General features: G+C 44.6%; 2 protein-coding genes across 2 annotated transcripts; both read right to left on the bottom strand.

Annotated features, from left to right (window-relative positions):
- Positions 1 to 2,279: 2,279 nt before the first annotated feature.
- On the bottom strand, positions 2,280 to 3,218 carry LOC127692853 (olfactory receptor 6B2-like). Its single transcript, XM_052193450.1, has one exon. It carries the CDS (start codon positions 3,216 to 3,218, stop codon positions 2,280 to 2,282), a length of 939 nt encoding a protein of 312 aa, XP_052049410.1.
- Positions 3,219 to 10,360: 7,142 nt separating this feature from the next.
- Positions 10,361 to 11,296, bottom strand: LOC127692864 (olfactory receptor 6B2-like). Its single transcript, XM_052193461.1, has one exon. The coding sequence runs from the start codon at positions 11,294 to 11,296 to the stop codon at positions 10,361 to 10,363; it is 936 nt and encodes a 311-aa protein (XP_052049421.1).
- Positions 11,297 to 26,028: the final 14,732 nt, after the last annotated feature.

Genomic DNA, 26,028 nt, shown 5'->3' with positions numbered 1-26,028 from the left:
GATGGCCTTGTCAGACAGCAGTGGGAGGAAAATCCATTGGTGCTGTGAAGGCTCAATGCCCCAGTGTAGGAGAATGCTAGGACAGGGAATTGGGAGTGGGTAGGTTGGTGAGTAGTGGGAGACGGGATGGGATAGGGGGTTTCGGAGGGGGAAAGCAGGAAAGGGGATAACATTTGAAATGTAAATAAAGAAAAAATCTAATGAAAAAGAATAGAAAAGAGAGAAAATAAAAGCTTGGACCAAGAGGTCTCATATAAGCTGATGATTTATGCCAAGCAAGTTTATTAAGAAGTGTACCATCTGTCCTGGCTGGTTTTGTGTGTCAACTTGACACAAGCTGGAGTTATCACAGTGACAGGACCCTCCATTAAGGAAGTGCCTCCATGAGATCCAGCTGTAAGGTATTTTCTCAATTAGTGATCTAGGGTGGGAAGGCACATTGTGATGCCATCCCTGGACTGGTAGTCTTGGGTTCTATAAGAAAGCAAGCTGAGCAAGCCAGGGGAAGCAAGCCAGTAAGAAACATGGCCTCTTCATCAGTTCCTGCTTCCTGACCTGCTTGAGTATCAGTCCTGATTTCCTTTGGTGATGAACAGCAATGTGAAGTATAAGCTGAATAAACTCTTTCCTCTCCAACTTGCTTCTTGGTCATGATGTTTGTGCAGGAATAGAAACCCTGACTAAGGCAGCATATTTTATACTATTTTCAGGGGTCATATGGCCAAGGTCAACGGAGAGCTAAATCAGACCGTGTTGGCAAGAGAACATAGGATCCTCAGACACACCTGCTTTAGGACAGATAACCACAGAAGAGAATGCATGGCCAAGGCACTGGCTTGAGTGTTTGCTAAAGTCCACTCCTTGCAGACAAGACTTGCAAAGTCCACCCCTGGAGTGGACACAGGACTAATGTTCCCTTTGGTCTTTCATCAGAGCCTATGATAGAATCTTGGGTCCATCTGGTCCCAACGAATAGATGAAAAGCCGGCTGGGTGATAGGCCCAAGAATGAGGATCATGTTTTCAGTGATTTGATTTATGAAAGGGTGATGCTTTCTAGAGCAGAGTGTGATCTTCCAAACAATGGGTGAGTTCTGAAGCAAATTCCCGTCCAGAAAATGGGTTCAATTTCAGATAAATTACATTTTTAAAAAGCAAAACTTCTAGAATGTCACAGGAGGACATTTCCATAAACTTAGCAGAGGCAAATATTTCTTAAATGGAAAATCTCTATAAGGTGAAATGTGCACTTTAGACATTAAAATAAAGAACTTTTTATTGTAAGGCCCACGAGGACATGACATTTAACTAACTGGAAGATTTTTGCATCAGAGAGCTCAGATCTGACAGGGAGCTCAGAATCAGATAATGTAAAAAGCCCAGTGTGTGGAGACCCCATATGAACATGGGCTCATCAGAAAGTTTATATCTAAATGGACAGGGAGAGAGACTCTATTGATGTCAGCAGAAAACCATTTGCATTTGGAAAATGCAGATTTAAGTCAGAGTGAGATACCTTTGGAGCCCAGAAGAAAGGCTGAATTGAAACATATGAGCAGGGACAACTATGTGTTAGCCAGGGTTTGGGACCACTGGGATTCTCCTATATTACCAACAGGACCTAACCTGACACATGCAATTTGGAAAACAGCTGTACAGTTTCGACTAAAACTGGCCACACACACACTGTGTTGCAGCAGTTAGAGGCACATAAGCCTTATATGTACCTAGGTCCAGCCTAGACGTAGTTCTGTGTAGCTCAACAAACTGCATAGATATCAGATAGAAAAAAAATACTACCCGGATTCCATTTAGCAGCATTACACATACTAGAGAGTATCCGTGATACTGTCAGGCAATAGTGGAACGCGAAGCGCAGAACTGCATGCTGATGTACATGTGAATATAACCAAGAAATAATGCAAATTTGCTACATGCAAGGACACCCAGGGAGACACCCAGACATGGTGGAGCCAAAGCAGAACATGAAAATCTAAGTCCTCCATGATTACATTAATGAAACTCAACACACTCAGGTTACCCTGTGGAATTAGAAACCAGCATAGAGGTTCTATTGAGGCAGAGAGGCTCACTGGGGGTGGACTCTAAAGCTTCATCTACAGGGAGCTAGTTCCCTGAGTCCACACTGAGAAATCATAGTTGGATGAAGGCTCATTATTGTAGGTAGTTTTACAGCTTTGTTAAATTTCATTAAAATGTTAAGTAGAATTGGGTGGTGTAAGAGGTTTTATTTGAATAATTTTTGAGAATACTTGATAGCTACTGAGGTGGATTTCCCAAACCCAAAGTTCTTCTCACAGCATCCTTAAATTCAGTATTCCTCAGACAGTAGATCAAAGGATTCATCATGGGTGTGAGGACAGTGTACACAGCAGAAATGAGCTTGTTGGAGCTCCGGGTATCAATGGCCTGGGGCCTCACATACATGAATATCATGGCCATGTAGAAGAAGGTGACCACAGTGAGGTGGGAGGCACAGGTGGAGAAGGCCCGCCACCGGCCTGTGGCTGAAGGGATACGCAGCACAGCCAGGGTGATGTGGCCATAGGAGAGAATGGTGGCCAGGAGTGGGAACACCAGGATGATGAAGGCCAGGATGAAGTCCACCAGCTCTGCAGTGGAGAAGTCAGTGCAGGCCAGCTTGAGGATGGGAGAGATGTCACAGAAGAAGTGGTTCAGGACATTGGAGCCACAGAAGGTGGCACTGGAGATAAAGTAGACCTTGATCATAGAGATGGTGAAGCCACTAGCAAAAGAGAAGGCTACAAGCTGGACACACAGCCCTGTGGTCATGATGACTTGGTAGCGCAGGGGGTGGCAGATGGCCACATAGCGGTCATAGGCCATGGAGGCCAGGAGTACACACTCTGTACACACTAGGGAGCTGAAGAAATAGAGCTGAGTCATGCAGCCAGCAAAAGAGATGCGTTTCCTCTGCAGGAGGAAGCCGTCCAGCATCTTGGGGATGATGTCTGACACATACCAGATCTCTAGGAAAGACAAGGAGCCCAGGAAGTAGTACATGGGTCTGTGGAGGGAGGTGCTGCTCCAGACAGTGAGGATGATGGCCAGGTTCTCCACCAGCACAAAGAGGTAGGCGAGCAGGAAGAGGAGGAAGAGCAGGTACTGCAGCTCCGGGGCTGTGGGGAAGCCCAGCAGGATGAATGTGCTGACCTTGGTGATGTTCTCTCCTCTCATCCCTGTGCACCTGCAAAAGACGGAGAGGCCAACAGGAAGGGCCCAGCATCAGCTGGTGGGAGAGCAGGGAGCCAGCTAGGAACCTCAGTGGGAAGACAGACAGCACTTCCAGTTCCCATGAGCAGCAAAAACAGGAATTTACTCTGCCAGGTCTTCAACTGGGAAGACCTGTGCACTTGTGTTTGGGTGCCTACTGAAGAGGGGACAAACAAGCAGAACTGTTGAAAATAGAGATTTCAGAAGTAGGAAACCTACAATGGCCCATCAGGAGAGTAGCTGGGATCTGGCATGGATTTCCTTGCTATATTGCTGGGGTTTGGGTTTTATCTTCTAGGAAGGGCATGCTTGTTTTTCTCAGTCACTATCATCACAAACATGATAATGCTTATTATATATATATATATTTCCCTTGAATCAGAGGTGCCAAAGTAGTGTGTGCTCTGCTGTGCTTTTGTATCATAAATGTTGGCCATGGAGAAAGAAAGCTGGTATAGACAGGGCTGGGCATGCTATCCTGTAGAGGTGAATATAGACAGAGCCTTGCTCCTTGGTATGGAAGAACTGGAAGAGTATGGAGAGGACTGTGCTTCTGTCTCCATGGAGATGTGAGTATAACCACCTAGACTGTGGCTGTGACTCAGTGAGGTCGCCAAGGCTCCTTGACTGTGTGAGCACCTCCTCCCTATCCCACCCCACCCCACTCCAGGAGTAACTCACATCTGCTCACACATGCTGACATTTCACACCAGTGGTTCTCAACACACAGGGGGTCACATATCAGATACCCTGCATATCAGATACCTACATTACAATTTATGACCTTAGCAGCATTACAGTTATGAAGTAGCAACAAAATTATTTTATGGTTGGGAGTCACCACAACATGAGGAGCTGTATTAAAGGGTTGCAGCGTTAGGAAGGTTGAGAACCATGCTACACGGGCTCATAATGACACCACTGCCTTCCCTGACCTCAGACTGGAGCAGCAGCTAGGAAGCTGGCTTGATTTGAACATGGGGTGGGGAGCCAGGTAAATTTGAACATAGGGAAACTGAGGCCAAAGGAGGTCCAGGAAAGTTCCTAGAAGCACTTTGGGGACCCATGCAGCAAATGCTGGTCCATTGCAGCTCCAATAAAGGGAATCCTGAGAAGCCAGGGCTTAGCATTGCCACTTAGGGAAGCTATTACACTCATAGGAACAGAGAACAGGCCCAGGTCTCAGAAGTACTGGTAGAACGGGACAAGGTTGCAGAGCAGACCGAACTCAGGGTGGACAATGAGCACAGACAGAGAGATAGCCATGGGAACTCATGTGGCCCAGGCCTGCAAGATTTTTATAGCTCAGGCAGTAAGCTTTGGTACAAGGTCTGGATACCAGGCTCTTGGAGAAATGGCAGGTATGAGGGAAGTCAGGAGCTGTGGCCCCTCTAACTAGGGACCCTGGACATGGGATTATGGAGCAACCAACACCCACTAGCTCACAGCAAATGGAAAAAACAGTGCCAAGGCCACTGCTCATCCAGGAGGAGCTGGGCACAGGACAGGCCCCCATAGTCACAGATAGTTCTTGCCACGAGAGTGGCAGCTAACACAGGCACAGACATTCCCATAAACACCCAAAGCACACGCCAGCTCTAGGACAGAAGACAGACTGTGTAGGCTGATCATAGAGCCACTCTCGCACACGGATGTAACCACATTCCCCTAACTACAGGCTGGCAGCTCTCCTACCCTGCTGTGTCTGCTGATCAGAATCTGGGCTGGCGACTGGGTCTGCTCTCCAGCCTTCTCTACTTCCCATCGATAGCTATACTCTCTCAGCTCAGGCATTGTGTCTCTCCTTTGTAGTTTTCAAGGAAGGACCCTTGGCACCTCACAGTAAGGCTTGCACATCTGTCCATCCACACAGCTGCACTACATCTAGGTGTACTGCTTGAGATGAGGTTGAGACCAATCTGAAGGCAGAGTAGAAGGATGGGCACTTGCTCAGGCTGCTGAAGCTATGCCAGGGCTGATGGCGAGATATATAGATGATGAGTAAGGTAAATCTGGAGAATAAGTTTTTAGGGTGCTCCCTAAGTCACTGTGAATCTAGCCCCAGTATTCTGGTTTGCAAAAGCTCTAAAGCATCATGTAAACACTTAGATGTCCAGCTGGCATCAGTGGTTTCATGTTTGCTAGGAAGGAGCCTTGTCTCCTAAGAAGGCTGTGTCATTAGACCCCCAATAAGGGGATCTTGGGCCCTAAGTATGGAAGGAGTTCTTTCCTTCCTTTTGACTGTTACAGCATACACATAATGGTCACAAGGCAGATTCAGATTTCACCAATTCCCGACCTCCTTGATAATGGACTTTCACTTCAATGACAATGACTTAATGAAAGTCAGGAAAGAATCAACATCTGTGACAGGATGGCCACAAGGACACTCAGGCAGATGTTGAACCCAAGCAGTCACAGGCCTGAAGACCCCTTGAGTCAGCAGACATAACAAGAGGCAGAGAAGATTCTCTCCAGTGGTCAGGCGGGAAACAATCGTGCCACATTTTGATTTTGAACTTCTGGTCCCCCAAATTTTCAAAGAACAAGTGTCTGCTGTTTTAAGCCATGGGCTCTGGTTCTTAGTGGCAATAGCCTTGAATACTGGCAGCGAGGGGAGAGGAAAAGAAAAACAGGTGAGCCCTCTTAGTCTACCCAGTTCACTGCAGTGATGGAAGTAGAAGATAGGGTCCTGTGGCTTCCTGTATCTAGGAGCACTGCAGGGGGTAGGGGACAAGCTGTGAGTGTTTCGTGGATACCTCATGGCTGTCTGTAAGGTTGGCTTAGCAAGCTTGGAATTCACAGGAAGGGATGGAAAGAAACAGTAGAAAAGACATGGCACAGGACAGATCTGCAGTTGGGATTCCCACCATCAAGGGTGAATGTCCTGTAAGAACCCAATCTTGTGACAGCTATGGGCTGTCCCAAGGTAGCAGTTCCCTACAGTAGAACACTCGTGTGGTTCAAGGCTGGGAACTGACCTCAGCAGCACTAACAATGACCTCCAGGATGTCATCCAGCCCACGCCTCATCAAGCTAAGTCAGTAATGGCCTTTGTCATTGCAATCTCAACATTTGGTCCTGGACACTATGCACTCAGGACAGTTCTCACAGATCCATACTCAACGCAGCTTCTATCCATGCTTACTCAACACAGGACTCATCAATATCCACTTAGCACAGAAGTCCTGAACATGTACACATCAGACGCACCCGACCCACCCATACCCATTCAGCGCAGTACTCAGGGGTGCTTAACCACACAGTGCCCGTCAATATTGCAGTACCTGCAGATGACCACCCGGCATTGCACTCACAGATGCCACAAATGACCCTTTGACACAGTGCTGGGAGCCTTCCTGCTGGGTGCTGCAGTTATGGAGGTGAATCTTCAAGGCCAAGCCTCAATGCGGACACGTATGATGGTATGTAACCTACACACATAGCTCTTCTATGATGCACATTGTACCACATACTCTAAAGTTACCCTGTGAGTTCATCCTGGCTTGAGAAGTACTCATCCTACCTGGGTCTCTGGAAGCCTCACTTGGACAGACTTTGGGAATGAGGAGGGGCCTCTTCCTGGCTGGCGACTCTGAGACTGGCCACAGTGACTGGGTGAGCCGTAGATGGGCTATCAGGACATGGGCTCCTCACATGAGGGAAAGAACAGGTATTGCTTTTTAGCTTGAGCCCAGTGTCTCCAGGGCCCAATTACCTCCTTGCAGCTGATGGAGTTGCCCGTGCTGGCAGTGAGCTGGATCAGGGCCTCTGGGGCAGGCTGCCCCTGATGGTGCCCCTGCCCTTTAGCCCTCAAGCCAGAGGAGTCCATGAGGCCTTTCTTTGTCTCTCCACCCTCCTGGACATCTGGTTGCTGAACTCTACAACTACACACAGTGTTTCTCAGTAGCTAGCCTACTGTCTGCAGAATTCTCCCAATCTCTCCTGAGTTGTAGCTGAGATGAACTTCTGCAGCTAAGCATGGGAATCTTTTTTTTTTTTTTTTTGAGACAGGGTTTCTCTATGTAGCCCTGGCTGTCCTGGAACTCATTCTGTAGACCAGGCTGGCCTCGAACTCAGAAATCCACCTGCCTCTGCCTCCCAAGTGCTGGGATTAAAGGCATGTGCCACCACTGCCCAAGCATGGGAATCATGAAAGATGTAGCCTTCATAAATGGTTTCCAAACACATTAGACAAGGAGCCAATGATTGCAGGGTGGCTGACAGTGCTCACCTGTGCTGTGTCATGCAACCTCACTACAGTCTTCCTGAACACACCATGAATACCATGTACTGTGTATGCTCCTCATGCCACACAACACCAAATAACTGCCTGAGACATCCTGGCTAAGAGTCCAGATGGCTGTGGGTCATGAACGGCAGTGTTTGCACTGTAAGAGCACACCTTTCTGCTCATTTAGAAGCACAATGTTTTGATGATGAAAATCAAAGCCTTCCCCTGTGTTCCTATTGTCGTTTCTTAGCATCTAAGAATCAGATGAGTGCATGAGAATTTGGATTTATAAAATTGCTGTTTGAGTCACTGACTTGAGTTTCATGAAAACGTCTTGAATTGCTTTGGTCTTGAGACCTGGAATCTCTAACAATTTTTGGCAGGATCCTAAACATACTTCTGCCATTGTGTGCTACATATTTTTATAAAGCTGAATTCACAGCATTAACAATTATATAAATCAAGATATTTATCAGCTGAAGAAGTTGAAGATTCTCTGTATCATTCAGTGTTAAGTATATTTGGTGTCAAGATTATATTCCTTGTGTAAAAATAAGCAAGCACATCTGTGTGGTTAAACATGTAAATCTGACTTTATCTTTAATCAATGTGTGATTCTTCTAAACCAACAATTGTTTTAAAACATTTAGGTATGTTTTATATCAATAAATACTCGATTTATATACCTATTTTATGTACATATGTTTCAAAGGTTTTGCAAAATTTCTCATGCCTAAAGACACCCACAAGTAGAAAGTTTCTACAAAGCCTTCATCTGAGGCACAGCTGCCAAGGGGACCCTGTCTCTTATTGCAGCCTGCTGATGGAGAAGCCGTCAGCTCAGCAAGTGTAGGATCAGAAGTGGAGGCTCGTGGTGTTGTCTTGTGAGATAATTTACTGGACAGTCCTCAGACACATGTTCCCCAGTGCAACCTCACTAAAGACTCAGAAGGAGGCTGTTGAGCAGACCAGTTGCTCAAGCCCCAGCAGAAAAAAGTGTTTCAGGACTCGAGCCAGCCCAGCCCTGGAGCTTTCTGTGCTACAGTCATCAAATGGTTCAGGACAAATCAGCCAATGTGTGTACACATTCACAGTTGTGGAGTACACACATTGTGGACCCATAAGGGAAATATAGAACTTCTCAGGTACAGGGGGACTGTTGTCACAACAACCCCGAGTGGCAAACTGTTCCTTTGTCTCTGTGTCCTGTTTCTCCCATTAGGATGAAGCTCACATGTGTCAGGCAACATCAAGGCAGGCTGTGTGCTGCATCTGCCAGTGCCGACATTGATACGAAGTAACCCCAGTGCTTCCCACCATCTGGTCCAAGCTGTCTCAGAGAGAACCATCTACCCCTGCTGCTGATTTGATTAAAATCAAATTGGCATCTGAAGGGATGTTTAAGCATGGCCTCACAGAAGGCCCAATGGCTGGCCATTCCTTCGTTCTTGAAGCTTTCTTGTTAAAGGTTCAACTCTCTGAAGCTTGGGGATGGAGAAGTCATCCAGGCTACGGGACCACTGTGAGGTGATTGCTCCCAGTGGATTGGCAATAGTTCCTAAGCCACGTTAAGTTGTGGTACCCGTCATTCCAGGAAGACATCAGCATTTCATGTATGCTACGACTGCCCACTAACAGATGTAAGCTATGAACTGACACCCTTGATGAATGTAGTTCATCAGGGTTAGTTCAGTTGTCAACTTGACACAATGTTTAATGACCCTGAAAGGGAGTCTAAAATGGGGTTCTCTAAATCAGGCAGAGTTGTGGTCCTGTCTGTGGGTTTGCAGTGATTATGTCAATTGATGTGGGAAGACCCAGCCTAAAAGTAGGTAACACCATTACCTGGGTTTAGATTCTAAGATACAAAAAAAATGAAAAAAATATGATGAATACAAACATACAAGCATTTCCCTCTGATCTTGACAGTGGGTGTGGCCAGCTGCTTCAGACAGTGGGTGTGGCCAGCTGCTTCAGACAGTGGGTGTGGTCAACTGCTTTGTTTTCCCACCATGTTGGCTTCCTGTCAATGATGGAGTGTAACTGGAAGTATGAGGAAAATAAACCCTTTCTCCCCCTCAAAGTATTCTATCACAGCAACAAGAAAAGACATGAGAACAATGGGACATTTGGAAAACATAGATTTGGAGCCCAGAAGAAAGGCTAAATTGAAACCCATGAGCAACGCTACCTTTGGACAGGATACAGAACCATTGACATGCTGTTATACTGCTAATGGGAGTAAAACTGGTACACACAGATTGGAAAACAGTTTTGTTTCTGCTAAACCTGACCACACACACACACCCCTTGTGTTTCATCAGGTTCCTGTTTCTAGCCCAGATACAGTTCTGTGTAGTTCACCAACTGCATGGATATCAGTAAAAAAAAAATTACTACCTGGATTTTATATAGCAGCATTACACATCATAGGCAGTATACATACTACTGTCAGCCAATGACAACACACAGAACCCCATGCTGACATGTATGTGAATGCTGCTGAGCAATGACACATGAATCATTGCTACATGCAAAGACAGGGAGGCTCAAACACACGATGCTGAGCCAAAGCAGAACAAGGAAGTGTAAGTCCTTCACGACCACATTCATAAAGCCCTCAAAACACCCAGGTTACTCCATGGCACTAGAAACCAAGCAGAGAGAGTGACTAGGAACTTCCTAGGAGCTTGGTACCTGAGCCTATACATACTTTCTACAACTATGTCAGAAAACATATTTAGATGAAGATTCATTATGGTAGCTGGCTTTGTAATAGCTCTAGATTTTACCAAAAAAATTAAAGACCATTAGAAGCGATACAAGAGACTTTTCCCACCATAAACTGTACTGTAGAACATGTACTATCCTACTACAGAGTGTGACCCAACCCCAGGGTCCTTCTCACAGCATCCTTAAACTCTTTGTTCCTTAGGCAATAAATCAAGGGATTTAAGATGGGTGTGAGGACGGTATACACAGCAGAGATGAGCTTGTTGGAGCTCCGGGTATCAATGGCCTGGGGCCTCACATATATAAAAAGCATGGCCACATAGAAGAAAGTGACCACAGTGAGGTGGGAGGCACAGGTGGAGAAGGCCCGCCACCGGCCTGTGGCTGAAGGGATACGCAGCACAGCCAGGGTGATGTGGCCATAGGAGAGAATGGTGGCCAGGAGTGGGAACACCAGGATGATGAAGGCCAGGATGAAGTCCACCAGCTCTGCAGTGGAGAAGTCAGTGCAGGCCAGCTTGAGGATGGGGGAGATGTCACAGAAGAAGTGGTTCAGGACATTGGAGCCACAGAAGGTGGCATTGGAGATAAAGTAGACCTTAATCACAGAGACGGTGAAGGCACTTGCAAAAGAGAAGGCTACAAGCTGGACACACAGCCCTGTGGTCATGATGACTTGGTAGCGCAGGGGGTGGCAGATGGCCACATAGCGGTCATAAGCCATGGAGGCCAGAAGTACACACTCTGTACATACAAGGGATATGAAAAAATAGAGCTGAGTCATGCAGCCAGCAAAAGAGATGCGTTTCCTCTGCAGGAGGAAGCCGTCCAGCATCTTGGGGATGATGTCTGACACATACCAGATCTCTAGGAAAGACAAGGAGCCCAGGAAGTAGTACATGGGTCTGTGGAGGGAGGCGCTGCTCCAGACAGTGAGGATGATGGCCAGGTTCTCCACCAGCACAAAGAGGTAGGCGAGCAGGAAGAGGAGGAAGAGCAGGTACTGCAGCTCCGGGGCTGTGGGGAAGCCCAGCAGGATGAATGTGCTGACCTTGGTGATGTTCTCTCCTCTCATCCCTGTGCACCTGCAAAAGACAGAGAGGCCAACAGGAAGGGCCCAGCATCAGCTGGTGGGAGAGCAGGGAGCCAGCTAGGAACCTCAGCGGGAAGGCAGACAGTCCTCCTGGTTCCGTTAAGTAGCGGAGAAAGGAGCTCGTTCTTCTGTCAGGTCTTAAACTGAAAAGACACGTGCACTTGTGTTTGGGTGCCAGAGAAGAGGGGTAATAGAGGAGAGGAAGTCCTTAGGATAGATGTTCAGCATGTACGGTATCTATATTGCTCATGTGGTCCCACCCTGGAGGCTAGATATAGAGGGTTCCATGTCTCCTACCCACACGATTGATGGCTCCATACCCCATATCCCGGATCCAGAAAGGGGTATAGAAGGAGTTTTTGCCTCAGTCCTTAAGTTTTTAGAAAATAGCAGTCCATGACTTCACTCTGTAATAGAGTGAGTGTTGCTGAGGCCATGGCCCTCCTCCTTTAAGGGTGAGTATAGCTGGGATCATGTTCCACCTCCCAGAATGCATGAGGGCAATGGTCTAGGGGATGCTGGGACTGAGTGAGATCTCCAAAGTTGCCTCACTGGTGTCATTAATTGATTCTCCATCCCACACCCACATTAGCATAAACATACACACATATGCATGTATGCACACACACACACACACACACACACACACACACACACCAGAAGGAACCCACACATTCCATGTGTTGATAATAGCATCACTGCTTTCCTTGGCCTCAGACTAAAGTGGTAGCTGGAAATCCAGCTTACTTTGAACATGTAGAAACTGAGGCCAGAGGAGGTCTATGGCAATACCTGAAGTCACAGTGGGGAAGTCGGCCACACAGTAGATGAATGATCTACTCCAGGACCATGACTGAATTCTGAGGGACTCAGAGTAGAAAGCTGGAGAGGGAGAGGGGCTGTAGCACCCTTTGGAGGGAGGTCCAACAGCTGGGTGTGTCCAGGAGCATTGAGTGAAATGAGTCCAAGTAAGGATGCAGTTGTGGGAGCAGTGGGATGGGGTACTCCTGAGGTCCTATGTGACAAGTTCTAGTGCCATCTCCTGGTCTTGGCTCTTCCCATTGGTGGGAGAACAGGGGTATCTCACAGGACTGGTTCTGGTCCTGATGATGAAAACTAGAGTGGATGCAGACTGTGGATGCAGTGCCTGCTCAGCTCAGGTCCCGCATCTCTCCTCGATGAACTACTCCTGGCACCTCATTCCATGTCTGCCAAGCCATGCAGCCCAGTTCACCATCACCATGCTGAAAGTGAGGTGGACCCCAAGTCCTTGAAGGAGAGTAGAGGATGGGTACTGGACCAGGACCATGCTTCCCTGGCAGAGGGAGGGCAAAAGAGCACTTAGAGCAGCTGTTCTCAGGGTGCTCGAATGGCAGTACTGTGGTTTGTGTAGATCAAAAGAGTTTTGCAAACATCTTGGTACCCTGCAGATACTGGGCATCATCAAGGCTTACAGGAAAGTGGTAGCAACTCCTGGGAATGCTGTGCTGTGGGAACCCCCAGCATCACATATTTTCAGGGCCTCTGGATGGATGGAGTCTCCTCATTGTTGGGTAGTTCTAGCATTCACCCATTTACAAGGCTGATTCAGATCTCACAAGCTTCCAGCTTCCTTACCAGTGGGCCCAAGTGAGAGGACATGTCTTTGTGAAAGCAGCAAAGAATAGGAAGGGAAGTTTGTGTGAAGACCCAAGTCACAAAGCCACAGAACAATGAAATCCTCAGAGGTTAGAAGGGGCAGGAAGATTCTTCTCAAAAAGAAAAGATGGTCAAGGGAGGAGGTGGCCTTTGATTTTGAACTTCTGGTCCTCCAAATTGTAAGGGAATCGATGCCTGTTGCCTGAAGACCCAGCTATAGTCCTCAGTGATCTTGAGAAGTGGACAAGACACAGGTAAGCACAGGTATTTGGCCTACCTAGGGAACTTGTCATTGAGGGAAAGAGCAGAAGAGGGTTCTGTGCTTGCCCCATGTCCAAGAGCTCTGCTACTGCTTGGGGAGGTATGGTGTTTTGGGACTACATTATTGCCGTATGAATGGCTTCTTTTACAGGCCATGGAGTTCTCATGAATGTTCTGGGCAGAAACGGAAACTTCTAGAAATGAGTTTCTCAGAGACAGGTTTGAATTTGGGGAAGTTTTTGATGCCGTTAAGGCAGCTGTTCCAGCTGTAAAATGCTACTGCCTGCTTAGACATTCTCCAGAACACTGTGGAGCCTTCTCTTAAGTCAGTTCTGTAATAGCCACTGCCATTGGGATAGAAACTGTGTCCTGGACACAATCTAGGGTGTGACTGTGTTTCTTCCCAGTGGCCACAGGAGGCTTTGAAACACACGTACAATTCTCAGAGGAGGGCTATCAGGACTCTCCTATAGACTGGGGTTGTCTAAGGGTGCTGTGTCTTGTGTCTCATGCAGGACTACACATACCCACAGACTGCTTGCTGTTGGGATGCAGCTGCCCATCACTGTGGGTGTGATAATTAATAATGGATCAATAGCATGGATACCATCCTGACCTGCAAGTTGAGCTCCTTCAGAGCTGAATTCTCATTTCACTAGGACCTTGGTGATGGTTGTGTGCATTTTCAAACAAATTTTCCCCTTTAGAATCATTATGGACTTCTGGAAGTGTGTGTGTCTTTGTTCATCTTCCTCAAGGCTAATGACTGTTGGACTGAAGGCTGGACCCAGGCACCCTGCTCACTGCTGCACCCATTTTATGTAGCTCTCTCCTCTTTGTTTTTATGTCCTTTCCTGCCCCAGGTCTACACGGGATTTTGGATTCCAGGTCTCCCTAATTGTGAGAGAGTAACTGCTCATGTGTGAAGCCCCAGGCTATGGTCCTCAGTGATCTTGAGGAGAGAGGTGGGTCAGGACACAGGTGATTGCATTTTTATGCTGGATTTCATGGTTCTACTGAAGACTGAGAGGCAACAAGAGTTCTGAAGAGGATCCAGGAATTCTCTTATCACAACCCGGGTCTGCTATATGCCTCAGACAGAATGCTCTTGGCCTGGCCAGAGTTCAAGCCCAGGTCAGTGAAAGAAACAAAGAGAGGAAAGGAAGATGTCTGCAGAATAGGGGTTTTCTGGGTCCTGATCCCTGTCAGCCTGTAGTCATGTTCTCAGAGGCTACTCTCATATCTGGTAGAACCAGATGGACAAGGATCTGTCCATGGTAGGGAACAAATGTATTTTGATCCACTCAGTGCAGAGAGGATGCGGACTAAGGCTGTGTGTGTCTAGATGGTAGGACATAGCACAGTCCTGCATTCAGCATGAACCTCCAAATATGCACTCAACACAATTCTCAGAGATTCGTACTCAACACAGCACCCATCAATGCTAACACAACACAGGACTCATCCCTACACACTCATTGCAGAACCTGCAGATGACTACTCTACACAGCATTGACAGATAAAAGACCCTTTGCTGTAGCACTGTAAGCTTTCATGCTGGGTGCTACAGCTCTAGAGGCAATCCTGCCCCAGTTTCAACGTGGACATGCATGACGGGGTTTCAGCCACACTGGGCACATAGCTCTTCTACGATGCATTTTATACAACATATTCTAAAACTGTAGTTGTACGTCTGATGTGAGAAGCAGACACTTATCCTACCTGGGTCTCTGGTAGCCTCACTTCTCTCTTTGGGAACAAGGAGAGGACCTCTTCCTGGCTGATGACTCCCAGGCTGGCCACAGTGAACACATGAACCTCAGATAGATTCTTGGATGTGGGCTCCTCATATATAGAAAGGAACAGCTATGGCTTTTTAGCTGGAGTTCTATGCCTCTAGGGCCCAATTACCCCCTTGCAGCTGATGAAGCTGCCCATGCTGATAATGAGCTGGATCATGGCCTCTGGGGCAAGCTACCCCTGCTACTGCCAATGCCCGTCAGTGTGTGTAGTGTCTTGGCTTCCATTCCACTTGCCTGGTTGGTGGCTGCAAGCCCTACTGGAGGAATGTTGAAGGGAGGACCCCTTGGCTCAACAGTTACACAAATGCTTGTGTTGAGAGTCAGGCTGGAACCCAGGCCTGTGTGCAGTAGCAAGGTGGGAGAAGAAGTGGGGTAAACACAGAGGTGACTCTCCTGATCCCTCAGGAACCATAAAGCATCAGAAGTACTGGATAATCCAGCAGATCTTGACACATGTCCAGACACCCAGGACCTCACTGGCAAGGGGCGCATTTGATGGACCCACAAGGGTTTCCACTCTCAGGCCTCAGTGCCCTTACCTCAGTTCTCTTGATTTCTTGTGTATCTCCACCCTTTCACTCAGCTCATGTATCTTGAAGACTCTATGGAGGGTTTTGGTCAAGCTATTCCCTGTGGATTTTCTTTCTACATTTTCAGGCCTCTTCCCCTCATGTCTTTCACTCTTTGCATACTTCTGGATTATTAGTCTCTTTCTTCCTCTCCCAGATATGGTGGCTCCTGGCCCCTGGGCCTGTGGTAGCCTTGTCATCTCTTCCTCTTTGTGCATCAAAATTGCTTGTATCTCTCTTGCAAGGACCCTTGTCGTTGCATTGGAAACTGCCCTGATAATCCACAATGAACTTGTGATATGAGTTCTCTAACAAATTACAACTGAAATAGCCTTTTTTTCCAAATGAGTTACCACTTACAGATTTCAGAAATATGATAAGGACTTGTGTTGGGTGATTTCTGGCTAATTACAGTGACAGTGTACTGTTTATATTACACAGGCCCCAAATCACGTTCTTAGAGTAAAACCATGATTGTGAACCTGGTGAGATCTGTAGTTAACTAAGAGACACATTTCTGGCATGCTTTCTGAAGACATCAGGAGATAAGAATACCTAAGCAGGGAGTCTCTTCCTCAGAGTGAGGACAACTTCCAAAAATGCCTAGATACAAAGAGGTCTGAGAAAAAAGCATCTTGAACCTCACTTCTTGCATTTCTTGATAGTTGGTGACTTTGAACAATTTTCATATGATTATTACCATGTATAATTTTTTGAGAACCATCTGTTTTTGTAATTAGCTCATTTATTGATTGCATTGTTTGATTTTTTTGTTTAGGTTTTTTATTTTTTAGTTCTTTGTATACCTAGTCATCTAGACATCATGAGATGTATAGCTGGCAGATTTCCTTGCATCCTGTAGGCTGTCAGTCCTCTCAGTTGTTTCCTTTGCTCTATAGACACTTTAATTTCACGAGGCCCTATTGGTCAGTGTCTTTAATCCTTGATACAATGGAGTCCTCGAGAAATCCTGGGATATACTTACACTTCATGCATTTTCCCTATTTTTTTCTCTAACAGTTTCAGAGTTTGGGGTCTTAGGTTAAGGTCTTTCATTCATTTGGAGTTAATTCTTGCAAAGGGTGAGATACAGAGATTGAATCTCATTCTTCTTCTACATGTAAATATCCAGTTTCTTCAGCACCATTTGTTGAAGATGTCTTGTTTCTAGGGTGTATTTTTGGCATCTTTGTCAGAAAATAATCAGATGGCTGTAGCGGTGCATGGGAACATCTGAGTCCTCTGTTCTGCTCTATGGTTTTGTATGTCTTTTTGTGGCAGTGTCATACTGCTTTTTTATTAAGGCTTTGTTGTATAACTTGAAATTGATTGGTGCCAATCATCCAGCATCATTATTTTTGCTCAGAATTGCTTTCGCCATCCAAAGTGTTCTGTTTTCCAAATGAATTTTAAGATTTCTATCAATCTCCATGAAAATGGTATTGGAATTTTGATTGGGACTATATTGAATTTATAGCTTAACTCTGATAATATAATGTTTACTATTGATCATCAACTTAACAGGACCTGGAATGTCTGGGGACAGACCTCCAGGCACACCTGTGAGGGAATATTTAACCTCTGTACATGCGTGTGAAGGATGATGTTGATTATTCATTGTTCATTGTTCATTGAGGTGAGTTAGACTAAAAATGGGCAGATCTATTCCCTAGGTTTGGTCCCGGACTGTACGAAGAGGGAAGAGCTAGCTGAGCACAGGTGTTTGTTGTTTTATAATTTTTGACTACTAGTACAGTGTGATCAGCTGCCTCAGGCTCCTGCCACTGTGACTCCTCTATGAAGATGGATTGGAACCTTCAACAGGGAGCCAAACAAACCCTTCTTATTGATACGCTGCTTTTGTCAGGATCTTTTATCAAAGAAATAGAAAAAGCAACTAAGACAGGTAAGAGTGATATTTTCATTCTATACATTTTATGAAAAGTATACAGGATGGACAAAATCTCGGTGAAATCAAAACAGAAGACATAAACAGAAAATTAGAGATGAAAATGGGACTTAAAGTCACCCACTAATATTGTTGTTGAGATTGATACGTGACTTTTATATATACAATACTGTTCATTTTATGAAATTGGGTGCACCCATTTTGGGTGTATATATTTATAATTGTAATGTCATCTTAATGAATTGTGCTCTTAATCAGTATGAAGTGACCTTTTTTTAAGTCACTTTTTATAAAACTTATAAAAACTTTTTATAAGTTTTGGCTTGAAGTCTATTTTGTCAGATATTAAAACAGTAATGCCTGCTTGTTTCTTAGTTCCTTTTACTTGGAATACTTTTTGTCCATCCTCTCACATTAAGGTAATGTTTGTCTTTGATAGTGAGATGTGATTCTTGAGGAAATGGATGGATCCTCACATATATATGTATATGTATTGGTTGAGGGCCTATCCTTTAATGGCTGAGCCATTTTTCTAGTCCTGCATCCTTATTTTTTAATCTGGCCTGATAGATTGGAGAATAAGACCATTAATACAGTTCTTACTGATGTGTGTTAGCTTTTGATGCAGTGTTTGGTGCTTTCTAAATTATTGTTTTCTTAATTACTCTTCTACTGTGGTATATTCTTTACCCTTAGCTTCTTCAATGCTTTTCATTCTCTTTGGATCCCCAAATTCCTCTGTATATCTAGCTTAGTGATCATGGATAGTTTTTCTTTAGTTTTCATCTCTTTGCTGGGTATAGTAGCTTGTGTTCAAAGCTACAATCACTGAGAATATGAACCCTTCTGGCTTTTAAAGTTTCTGACATTTAAGCATCTGTTATTTTTATGGATCTATTATTAAATGTGACATGATGGTCCTCTCTTGCAGCTTTCTTAGTTTTATGTATTTAGTATTTTAACTATAATATGGCACAGATTCTTTCTTTTTCTCCTTTCCATTTGGTGCCTAGTATGCTTCTTGTGCCTGGTTTAGCATCCCTTTTCTTATGTTGAGGAAATTATCTGGTATGATTTTTTGAAAATGTTTTCTATGCTTTCAGTATAAAATTCTCCCTTTTCTATGGCTAGAATCCATAGATATGATATTTCATAGAATCCACTATATTACCATTTTTTCACTCATGCATTTTTATTTTTGTTTTTATACTGGTCTGAATGTTCCAATTTCTCTGCTGTGTCTTTAAGTCCTGTCAGTGTGTCTTCCTTGAAATCCATTCCATTTGTGAGTCTTTACATTTAGTTTCTTATTAGGTTTATTGAATTTTCGTTTCAGTTTTATTTTTCAAATTGAAAGTAGAGAGGGGGACTTAATTGAAAGGGGAGGTGTGGGGACAAAGAAGGGGTTGGAGAAGAGGATAGTTTGGCTAATGGTAGATGTAGTGAGAATTATATATTTTGTTTTTTAAAACTACAGAAATATTATAAGAATATGTTTTTGTTTTAATCCTGGGTGTGGGATATTGGGCTGCTTCAGATTGTCCACAGCAGCTAACTGTAATTTGCCTCATGCTCCAACCGTGTCAAGATTTTGCCACCTACAAATTGCTGTGCATCATTGTTATGATCAAAGAGGTAGTAATGCACAAAGGAGAAGTAACAACAAAAAGACATTAGATATTCTAGTGGTGAACAAAGCTCAACCTTGCTCCAAGGAACTTGATATCCCTAATCAGCAGGAAATAGTTGAAAGATAACTTCACCCTGACTCCCACCCTTGACTTTATTCTCTTCTCTTCTCTTCTCTTCTCTTCTCTTCTCCTCTCCTCTCCTCTCCTCTCCTCTCCTCTCCTCTCCTCTCCTCTCCTCTCCTCTCCTCTCCTCTCCTCTCCTCTCCTCTCCTCCTCTCCTCTCCTCTCCTCTCCTCTTCTCTCTCTCTCTCTCTCTCTCTCTCTCTCTCTCTCTCTCTCTCTCTCTCTCTTTCATGTTAAGGGGATAAATGGGTGGAAGAAAAGTGGTGGATAACTGTGGAATAAAGAGGAATCTACAAAATAGCCAATGACCAGTTACAAGTGGTGCCCAGACATGGGGCTGGGAAGAATTGGAAGCTTGATTTCAAATGCCATACAGGAAATGGAAGGGGATGAGTTCAGCAAAAATTTTATTATGGCTCCTACCACTAAGATGTCTCCTGACTTGCCCCCAGAGGTAATTTTATGTTTTTCCTTTTCTTCATTGTATATTCTGCTTCAAAAAATAGAAGAATGGCTGCGTAGTAGGAAAAATTGCCAGTGAAAATTGAGGGACCTGAGAAACAAAAAACATCTGAAAACAAAAGGGTTCACTCTTCTCTCTTTTCTGAAAGGATTGCAGAATTGGCTGTGCTACTGCGAAAACTGTGGGAGAAAGTGGAAGTGCTTGGGTGGTGAGGAACACTGGTAAAGGGAGAACAAAGACTCAGTCCTGATGACGGGGCAGGAGTTTCCCACAGGAAGAAAGGGGGAAACAAACTATGCTGGAGGGTGGTCAGGTCAGAGAAAAATTGAAAGAGTTGGAAGACAATCTGACCAAACAGCCCATTTTAAGAGAAAAGGTAAATCTCAAACCAACCAAGCCACCAGAGTGGAAGGAGGGGTGGCCCAGGGTTACAAAATCACCACCATCAGTTTTCCCAGTAGTCACACAGAATATGCCTTATAACCAGGTGGAACAAGGTTATGATGAGACAGGATAGTGTTCTATAGAAATAATAGATCATTTAAAAGAGGCCATGATTACATATGGGATGTACTCACCTTATGTGAAACAAATGCTAAATAACTGGACTACTCAAAATAGAATTATTCCACAAGATTGGAAAGGATTGGTAACAGCTCTACTAGAGACTGGTCTGCAGTTGCAATGGTGAACATGGTGGAGGGAAGAAGCCTCGGTTATTGAACAGGGAAGTAGATGTAGGGGAATGAATATAGTCAAAGATCAGTTGCTGGGTGAAGGGGACAATGCTACTTAGTGGCTTTAAGAGCTTGGGGCAAAGTTGAGGAGCCTGGGGAAATGAATCCACCTCACTTACAAAGGTTATACAAGGCTCTGGAGAACTCTTCACTGATTTTTTTTCACAAACCACATGAAGCTCAAGATGAAGGATGACCAAAGTGTGCATACTTTTATCCTTATTGGAAAGTGGATTAAAACACCCATGGCTCACAGTCAACCAATAGAATAAGAATAGGGTCCCCAATGGAGCAGCTAGAGAGAAGACCCAAGGAGCTGAAGAAGTTTGCAACTCCACAGGAGGAACAATAATATGTGCCAACCAGTACCCCACAGAGCTCCCAGGTCTAAACCACCAACCAAAGAGTGCACATGGAGGGACCCACAGCTCCAGCTACATATGTAGCAGAGGATGACCATTTCAGACATCAATGAAAGGAGAGGCCATTGGTGTTGTGAAGGCTTGATGCCCCAGAATAGAGGAATGTGAGTCAGGAAATTGGGGGGGGGGTGAGTAGGGGGAGGAGGGTTGGGATGGGGGTAACATGGAAAGGGGTTAACATTTGAAAGATAAACAAAACAAATATCTAATAAGAAAATGAAAAGAAATAAAAAATTAGTATCAGCTGTGAATTAAGCTATATCAGACCCTGAGACAAGACAGGTGTTAATAGAGTCCTTGGCTTTTGAAAATATAAATATTGACTATAAAAAAGTTATAAGACCATTAAAATGAGAGCAATGCCTGTGGAAAAGGAATTTGACTGATATTGGTTCTAACATGAACCATGCTAATATCATAGGTCAAGCTATAGCTAGAGGTCTCAGATCTCAAAATGCCCTGTGCTTTGATCAGAACTGAGCAGGAGAGATCTCCTGAACACCTTGGCCACTGACCTGAAAAGTGCTTCTTGTATTGAAAATGTTTCTGTTTTATAATTTTCTGATAAACACAGCACAATTAATGGCTTAGAACAGAAAGGGGGAAATGTAGTGAGAATTTGTGTTTCTGGAATTTTGGATTATTAAAAAACACACATACATTTTTACAAGAGTATGTTTTTTGTTTTAATCTGAGGTGTGAAGATATGAGGCTGCTTCAGATTTTCCACAGCAGCCAACTATGATTTGCCTTGTGCTCTATCTAGTCGGTCCATGATTTTGCCAGCTGCAGATAGTTTCTGAGATTTATGTGATATTTGGCATTATGGGGACTTTTTAGAGAGTATATATATAACCTAAGAGTGACCCAAGAGGCAGGATAGGTGTGGCTTGTTGTTTGGTTGCTGTTGGTCATGGCTTGTAAGTAGTCATGCACAAACAAGAAACATCAAGAAGAAAAAATTAGATAGCCTGACAGCCAAGAAAAAAATTTGCTCTGAGGAACTCAATGCCCCTAATCAGCAGGAAACAGTCTAAAGACAATGTCCCCCTTTCTCACCCTGACTTCATTCAGAGATCTCCTTCCCTTTCTCTGTAGCATTTTCCTCTCTTATCTAGTGTTAGGGGTTTAAAAGGACGAAAGAAAAGGGTGGAGAAGGGTGGAAGAAAAAAGAATCCACAGAGTAGCCAAAGACCAGGCAGACTGAAAAAAATAATAGTAACAATATGCTGCCAGATATCACAACAGTCTTCTCTCTCAGGAGCCTGAGCCACAGAGATCCTCCTGTAAACTGGTCCAATCTGGTTTGGGGGGATAAAGATGAAAAGGGAAAGAGTAAGGATAAAACAAGAAGAACATGGTGTATAGGGCTGGATCAGAGAATTACCGAGCATTCTAAATTGACATTGGGTAGTAGATAAAGAAATAGACAGAGAAGGAAGAGGTTGCTGGGTGAGAAATACAGAGCGTGGCAATGGCTTGCTCACTGGGATTTCTCTACTACGAGCGGTCCTGTTCTCTCTCACTCTTCCCTTACAGGTAAATTACATGTCCCTGACAGTTTCTCTGTGATGGGAATTCCCATTTACCCTCCCTAAAGATTTTATTCTTTGTGTAAACATAAACAAATACATTTAACTTTTTAGTTGGTAAAGTTGCTTCCATCTTTAATAATGGCAAAATTTTATACATATAAAAGGTGTTTTAAAAATAATTTTCTTTAGGCTGAATGTCAACAAATGGTTGATTTGTGTACTCGTGTATTCAGCTTTGTGTAAAAATTCCCAGGCGGAAAGAGTTTTAAACAGAAAGAGACTAAGAGGCCTTGTTCTATGATGACATCTTACATGACCCTGCCTCTTACTGCAGCCTGCTGATGGAGAAGCCATCAGCTCAGCAAGTGTAGGATCAGAACTGGAGGCTCATGGTGTTGCTTTGTGAGATAGTGTATTGGACCGTCCTCAGACACATGTTCCCTGGTGCATCCTATGGTAAAGACTCAGAAAGAGGCTGTTGAGCAGACCAGATGTCCAAGTTCCAAGTAAGTTTACAGTAAAAGTGTTTCAGGATTCAAGCCAGCCCAACCCAGGAGCTTCCTGTGCTACATTCATCACATGGTTTAGGACCAATCAGCCACACGCATTTACAGTTGTGGAGCTGACACACTGTGGACCCATAAGGTAAACAAAGAATGCTTCCATTGTACAAGCATAGCTCCTAAGCAACACTAGGCTTGTGAGACTGTGTTTGTGAGTCATTCTAGGAAGACATCACCATTTCTTGTGGGCTTTGTCTGCACATTAACAGATATAAGCTATGAACTGACACTTTTGATGAGGCAGGAGACTGCATAGTTTCTAGTTGGAAAGGCATTTGTCTGTAAGAAAGCCAGTGTTACCATATCCAAGAACTCATTAGGGAACATAAAACATCCGTGAAGGAATCTCCAGTGAATGGTCAGAGCACCCATCCCATTGGAAAAGTTCCACAGCAAATTGGGTTCCATAGACAAACATGGTATTCTTGCCCTTTCCCCATCTACACCACCAATTTTCTGAAAGGTAATTTTAACCCTGAAATTGGCAAGTTAACTGAGTCAACTGAACTGTGATGGTAAGAGTCATTAAAGACAGTAAGATCCACTCCCACTGGAAAGTACATGCTGATCCCGCAAAAACAGTTCATGAACCCCCACAACCCTAAGATTAGAAGCCCACACACCTCCCTCATCCTGCTAAGTGCCAGGAAGCTTTAATGTCCAGGTGGGTTTTCAGCTGGAGAAGGAAGCCTGCATTCTGCCAACTGAGGACAAAGACAACCAAACCTTTCATTATCCAGAACTAGAGACTCCAGTTCTCATTACAGCACCAGAGTGAGACTGTTTCAGGGGCAAGCTGGCAGCAGCTGTATTAAACCCTGCCACCATTTTCCCTAAGACTTCGAGACCTTGAAACTGTAGTTCATATGGATAATTCCAAAGCTGCTACTCCAGCCCCAGTCTTCTGATCGACACATCTGCTGGAGACCCAAGACAATGCTGAGAAGATGGGCAAGTAGGTGGACAGCTTTCCCAAGGGCACAGACAGGACTTTCCTGGCTTGATGGCAGACTTACTCTTATTTGTTGCTGTCTTAGTCTTTTCTCTTCTCGCCTCCTTACAGTCATGGACGACTTTAGTTAGGGTCTAAAAATCAGAAAAGTTACTTTGACTGTGGCCAAGCAGTCAGACAACTTTCCTGGAAGGCAAATGCCTCTTGGGGTTCTCGTCCTGTAATCCCAGGAGAAGATTGGAAGGATGTGTCTGACAGTGTAGATGTTGCTGATGCTTGCCTTTCTAAGTTCACTGGAGACATCAGGAGCATTTCCAGTTGGGAACCTGTCTGAACGGTGCTTGGGAAAGGCTTGTTGTACACCTAGAGTTCACACACTGAAGACCTGGGGTCTATAAGTCCAAGCTATTACCTATGTGAAATCACCAGATTAAATCCATGGTGTCCTTTTTCACTAAACATGGCCTTTTAATGTCATAATGCTACATAGGGATAACACATAAGTTTCCCAGACTTCTGGATGAACCGATGTAAGTGATCTCTGCTGAAACACTCCATGAAGCCAATCATTGCAAGCCCCAAGGACCTTTGCTAGGCTTCTGTAGAATACACTCCTTCCCTCTGCTGTCTTGCTGATTTGAGCCCAATTTTGTTTTTTTACCGTCTCACTTCTGTCCATCATTTTCTCTAAAATATCTACATGATCACTGACTCATATGATTGATAACTGAAATTAGTACCAACTGTTAATTTGAAAAGGCCATCACGATGAGCAAAGATCTACCGAGATTTGGGGAACTCAGTATTGGAAGCAGTAGGGGCCAGGGAGATTGGAGTCTGACACCAGCCTGGACAACAGGAAAATTCCTTGACTCTGGGAGCCAGACCATACAGGTATCAGACAAGTGGAAGCAACTCCTGAGTGGTGGGGATAACATGTGTCTGCCACAGAAACAGTGCAGATTTTTATGTCCTTTTGTTTGTTTGTTGCTTTTTTGTTCAGTCTTGTGTCTGTCATCAAACAAACTTACTGATCTTATTTATATACTGACTGCCACTACAGAAAGCTTGACTTCAATGGTAGGTAAGAAACTAGTTGTAGTGGTGCATGCCTACACTCCCCGCACTTGAAATGTAGAGGCAGGAGGATCAGGGGTTCAAAGTCATTCTTGGTGGTATATCAAGTTTGAGATGTACCTGGCCTGTAAACAGACATACAGACAAAAACCACCCAACCAATCCAAAACAAAAATTGCTTCTGTAGACACTAACACCAAATTCAATAAGTAAGTCTCTTGAGAATGTAACATGGAGTGTTTACAGAGCAACTAGTGGTTGGTTTGTAGCCATCCTAAGTAGTAGGTGGTAAGCTGGGATCCCCAATGATTTTTAATCTTTGTGATTTTTTTCTAATGCATCTTCAGGTAAGCATGATGTTTGTTACCAAGATAACAACAAACAGGGATAGATATTTAACAGACCCAATTTTAACAGAAACATAGCCCAGCTTCAGCCAATCACAGACAGCCAATTGTTCCAACCTCACTTGCATTTTCTCACTTTCTCAACCTCATTTACAATTTCCACAGATATTGCTATGGTCACTACTCTTTTCTTTGCTGAGGCAAAATACCAGACAAAAGCAACGTAAGGAAATGAGTGGGCTTTTGGCTCACAGTTAACGGGTGAGGTCCAACATGGTGGAGAAGGTGTGTTGATAGTGGGTCTAGCTATGGCATTCGGGGCAGGAGACAGCTGGTCTCATTTTACCCTCAGTCAGGATGGAGGGAGAGAGAGGATGGGCCATGGTCACTTGGTCTCCTCCTTTTTATTCAGTCCAGGGCACCAATGTGGTCTCTCTACCCTAACCTCAAATACTTATTTGAATCCCAGCTACCCATCCCACCGTGTGTGCACCACCTCATCCCAGAGCTACTCATCCCTTCTAGAAAATCTCAACAACCCCTGCATAGTCTCTCCTCCAAAGGGCCTCTGTTCATCTCTTAAGCAGCTGCAAGTAGGCCTAGACAGGAATTTTAAGCTTTAGTGGTCAGGCAGACTTGTGCATGCCGGGGACTCTGCTCCCCCCTCATTTGCAAACACCAAACT

Source organism: Apodemus sylvaticus, chromosome 9, assembly GCF_947179515.1.
Source record: "Apodemus sylvaticus chromosome 9, mApoSyl1.1, whole genome shotgun sequence".
Classification (NCBI taxonomy): domain Eukaryota; kingdom Metazoa; phylum Chordata; class Mammalia; order Rodentia; family Muridae; genus Apodemus; species Apodemus sylvaticus.
The sequence above is the reverse complement of the archived record's forward strand: the minus strand, read 5'-3'. Positions and strand labels throughout refer to the sequence as shown.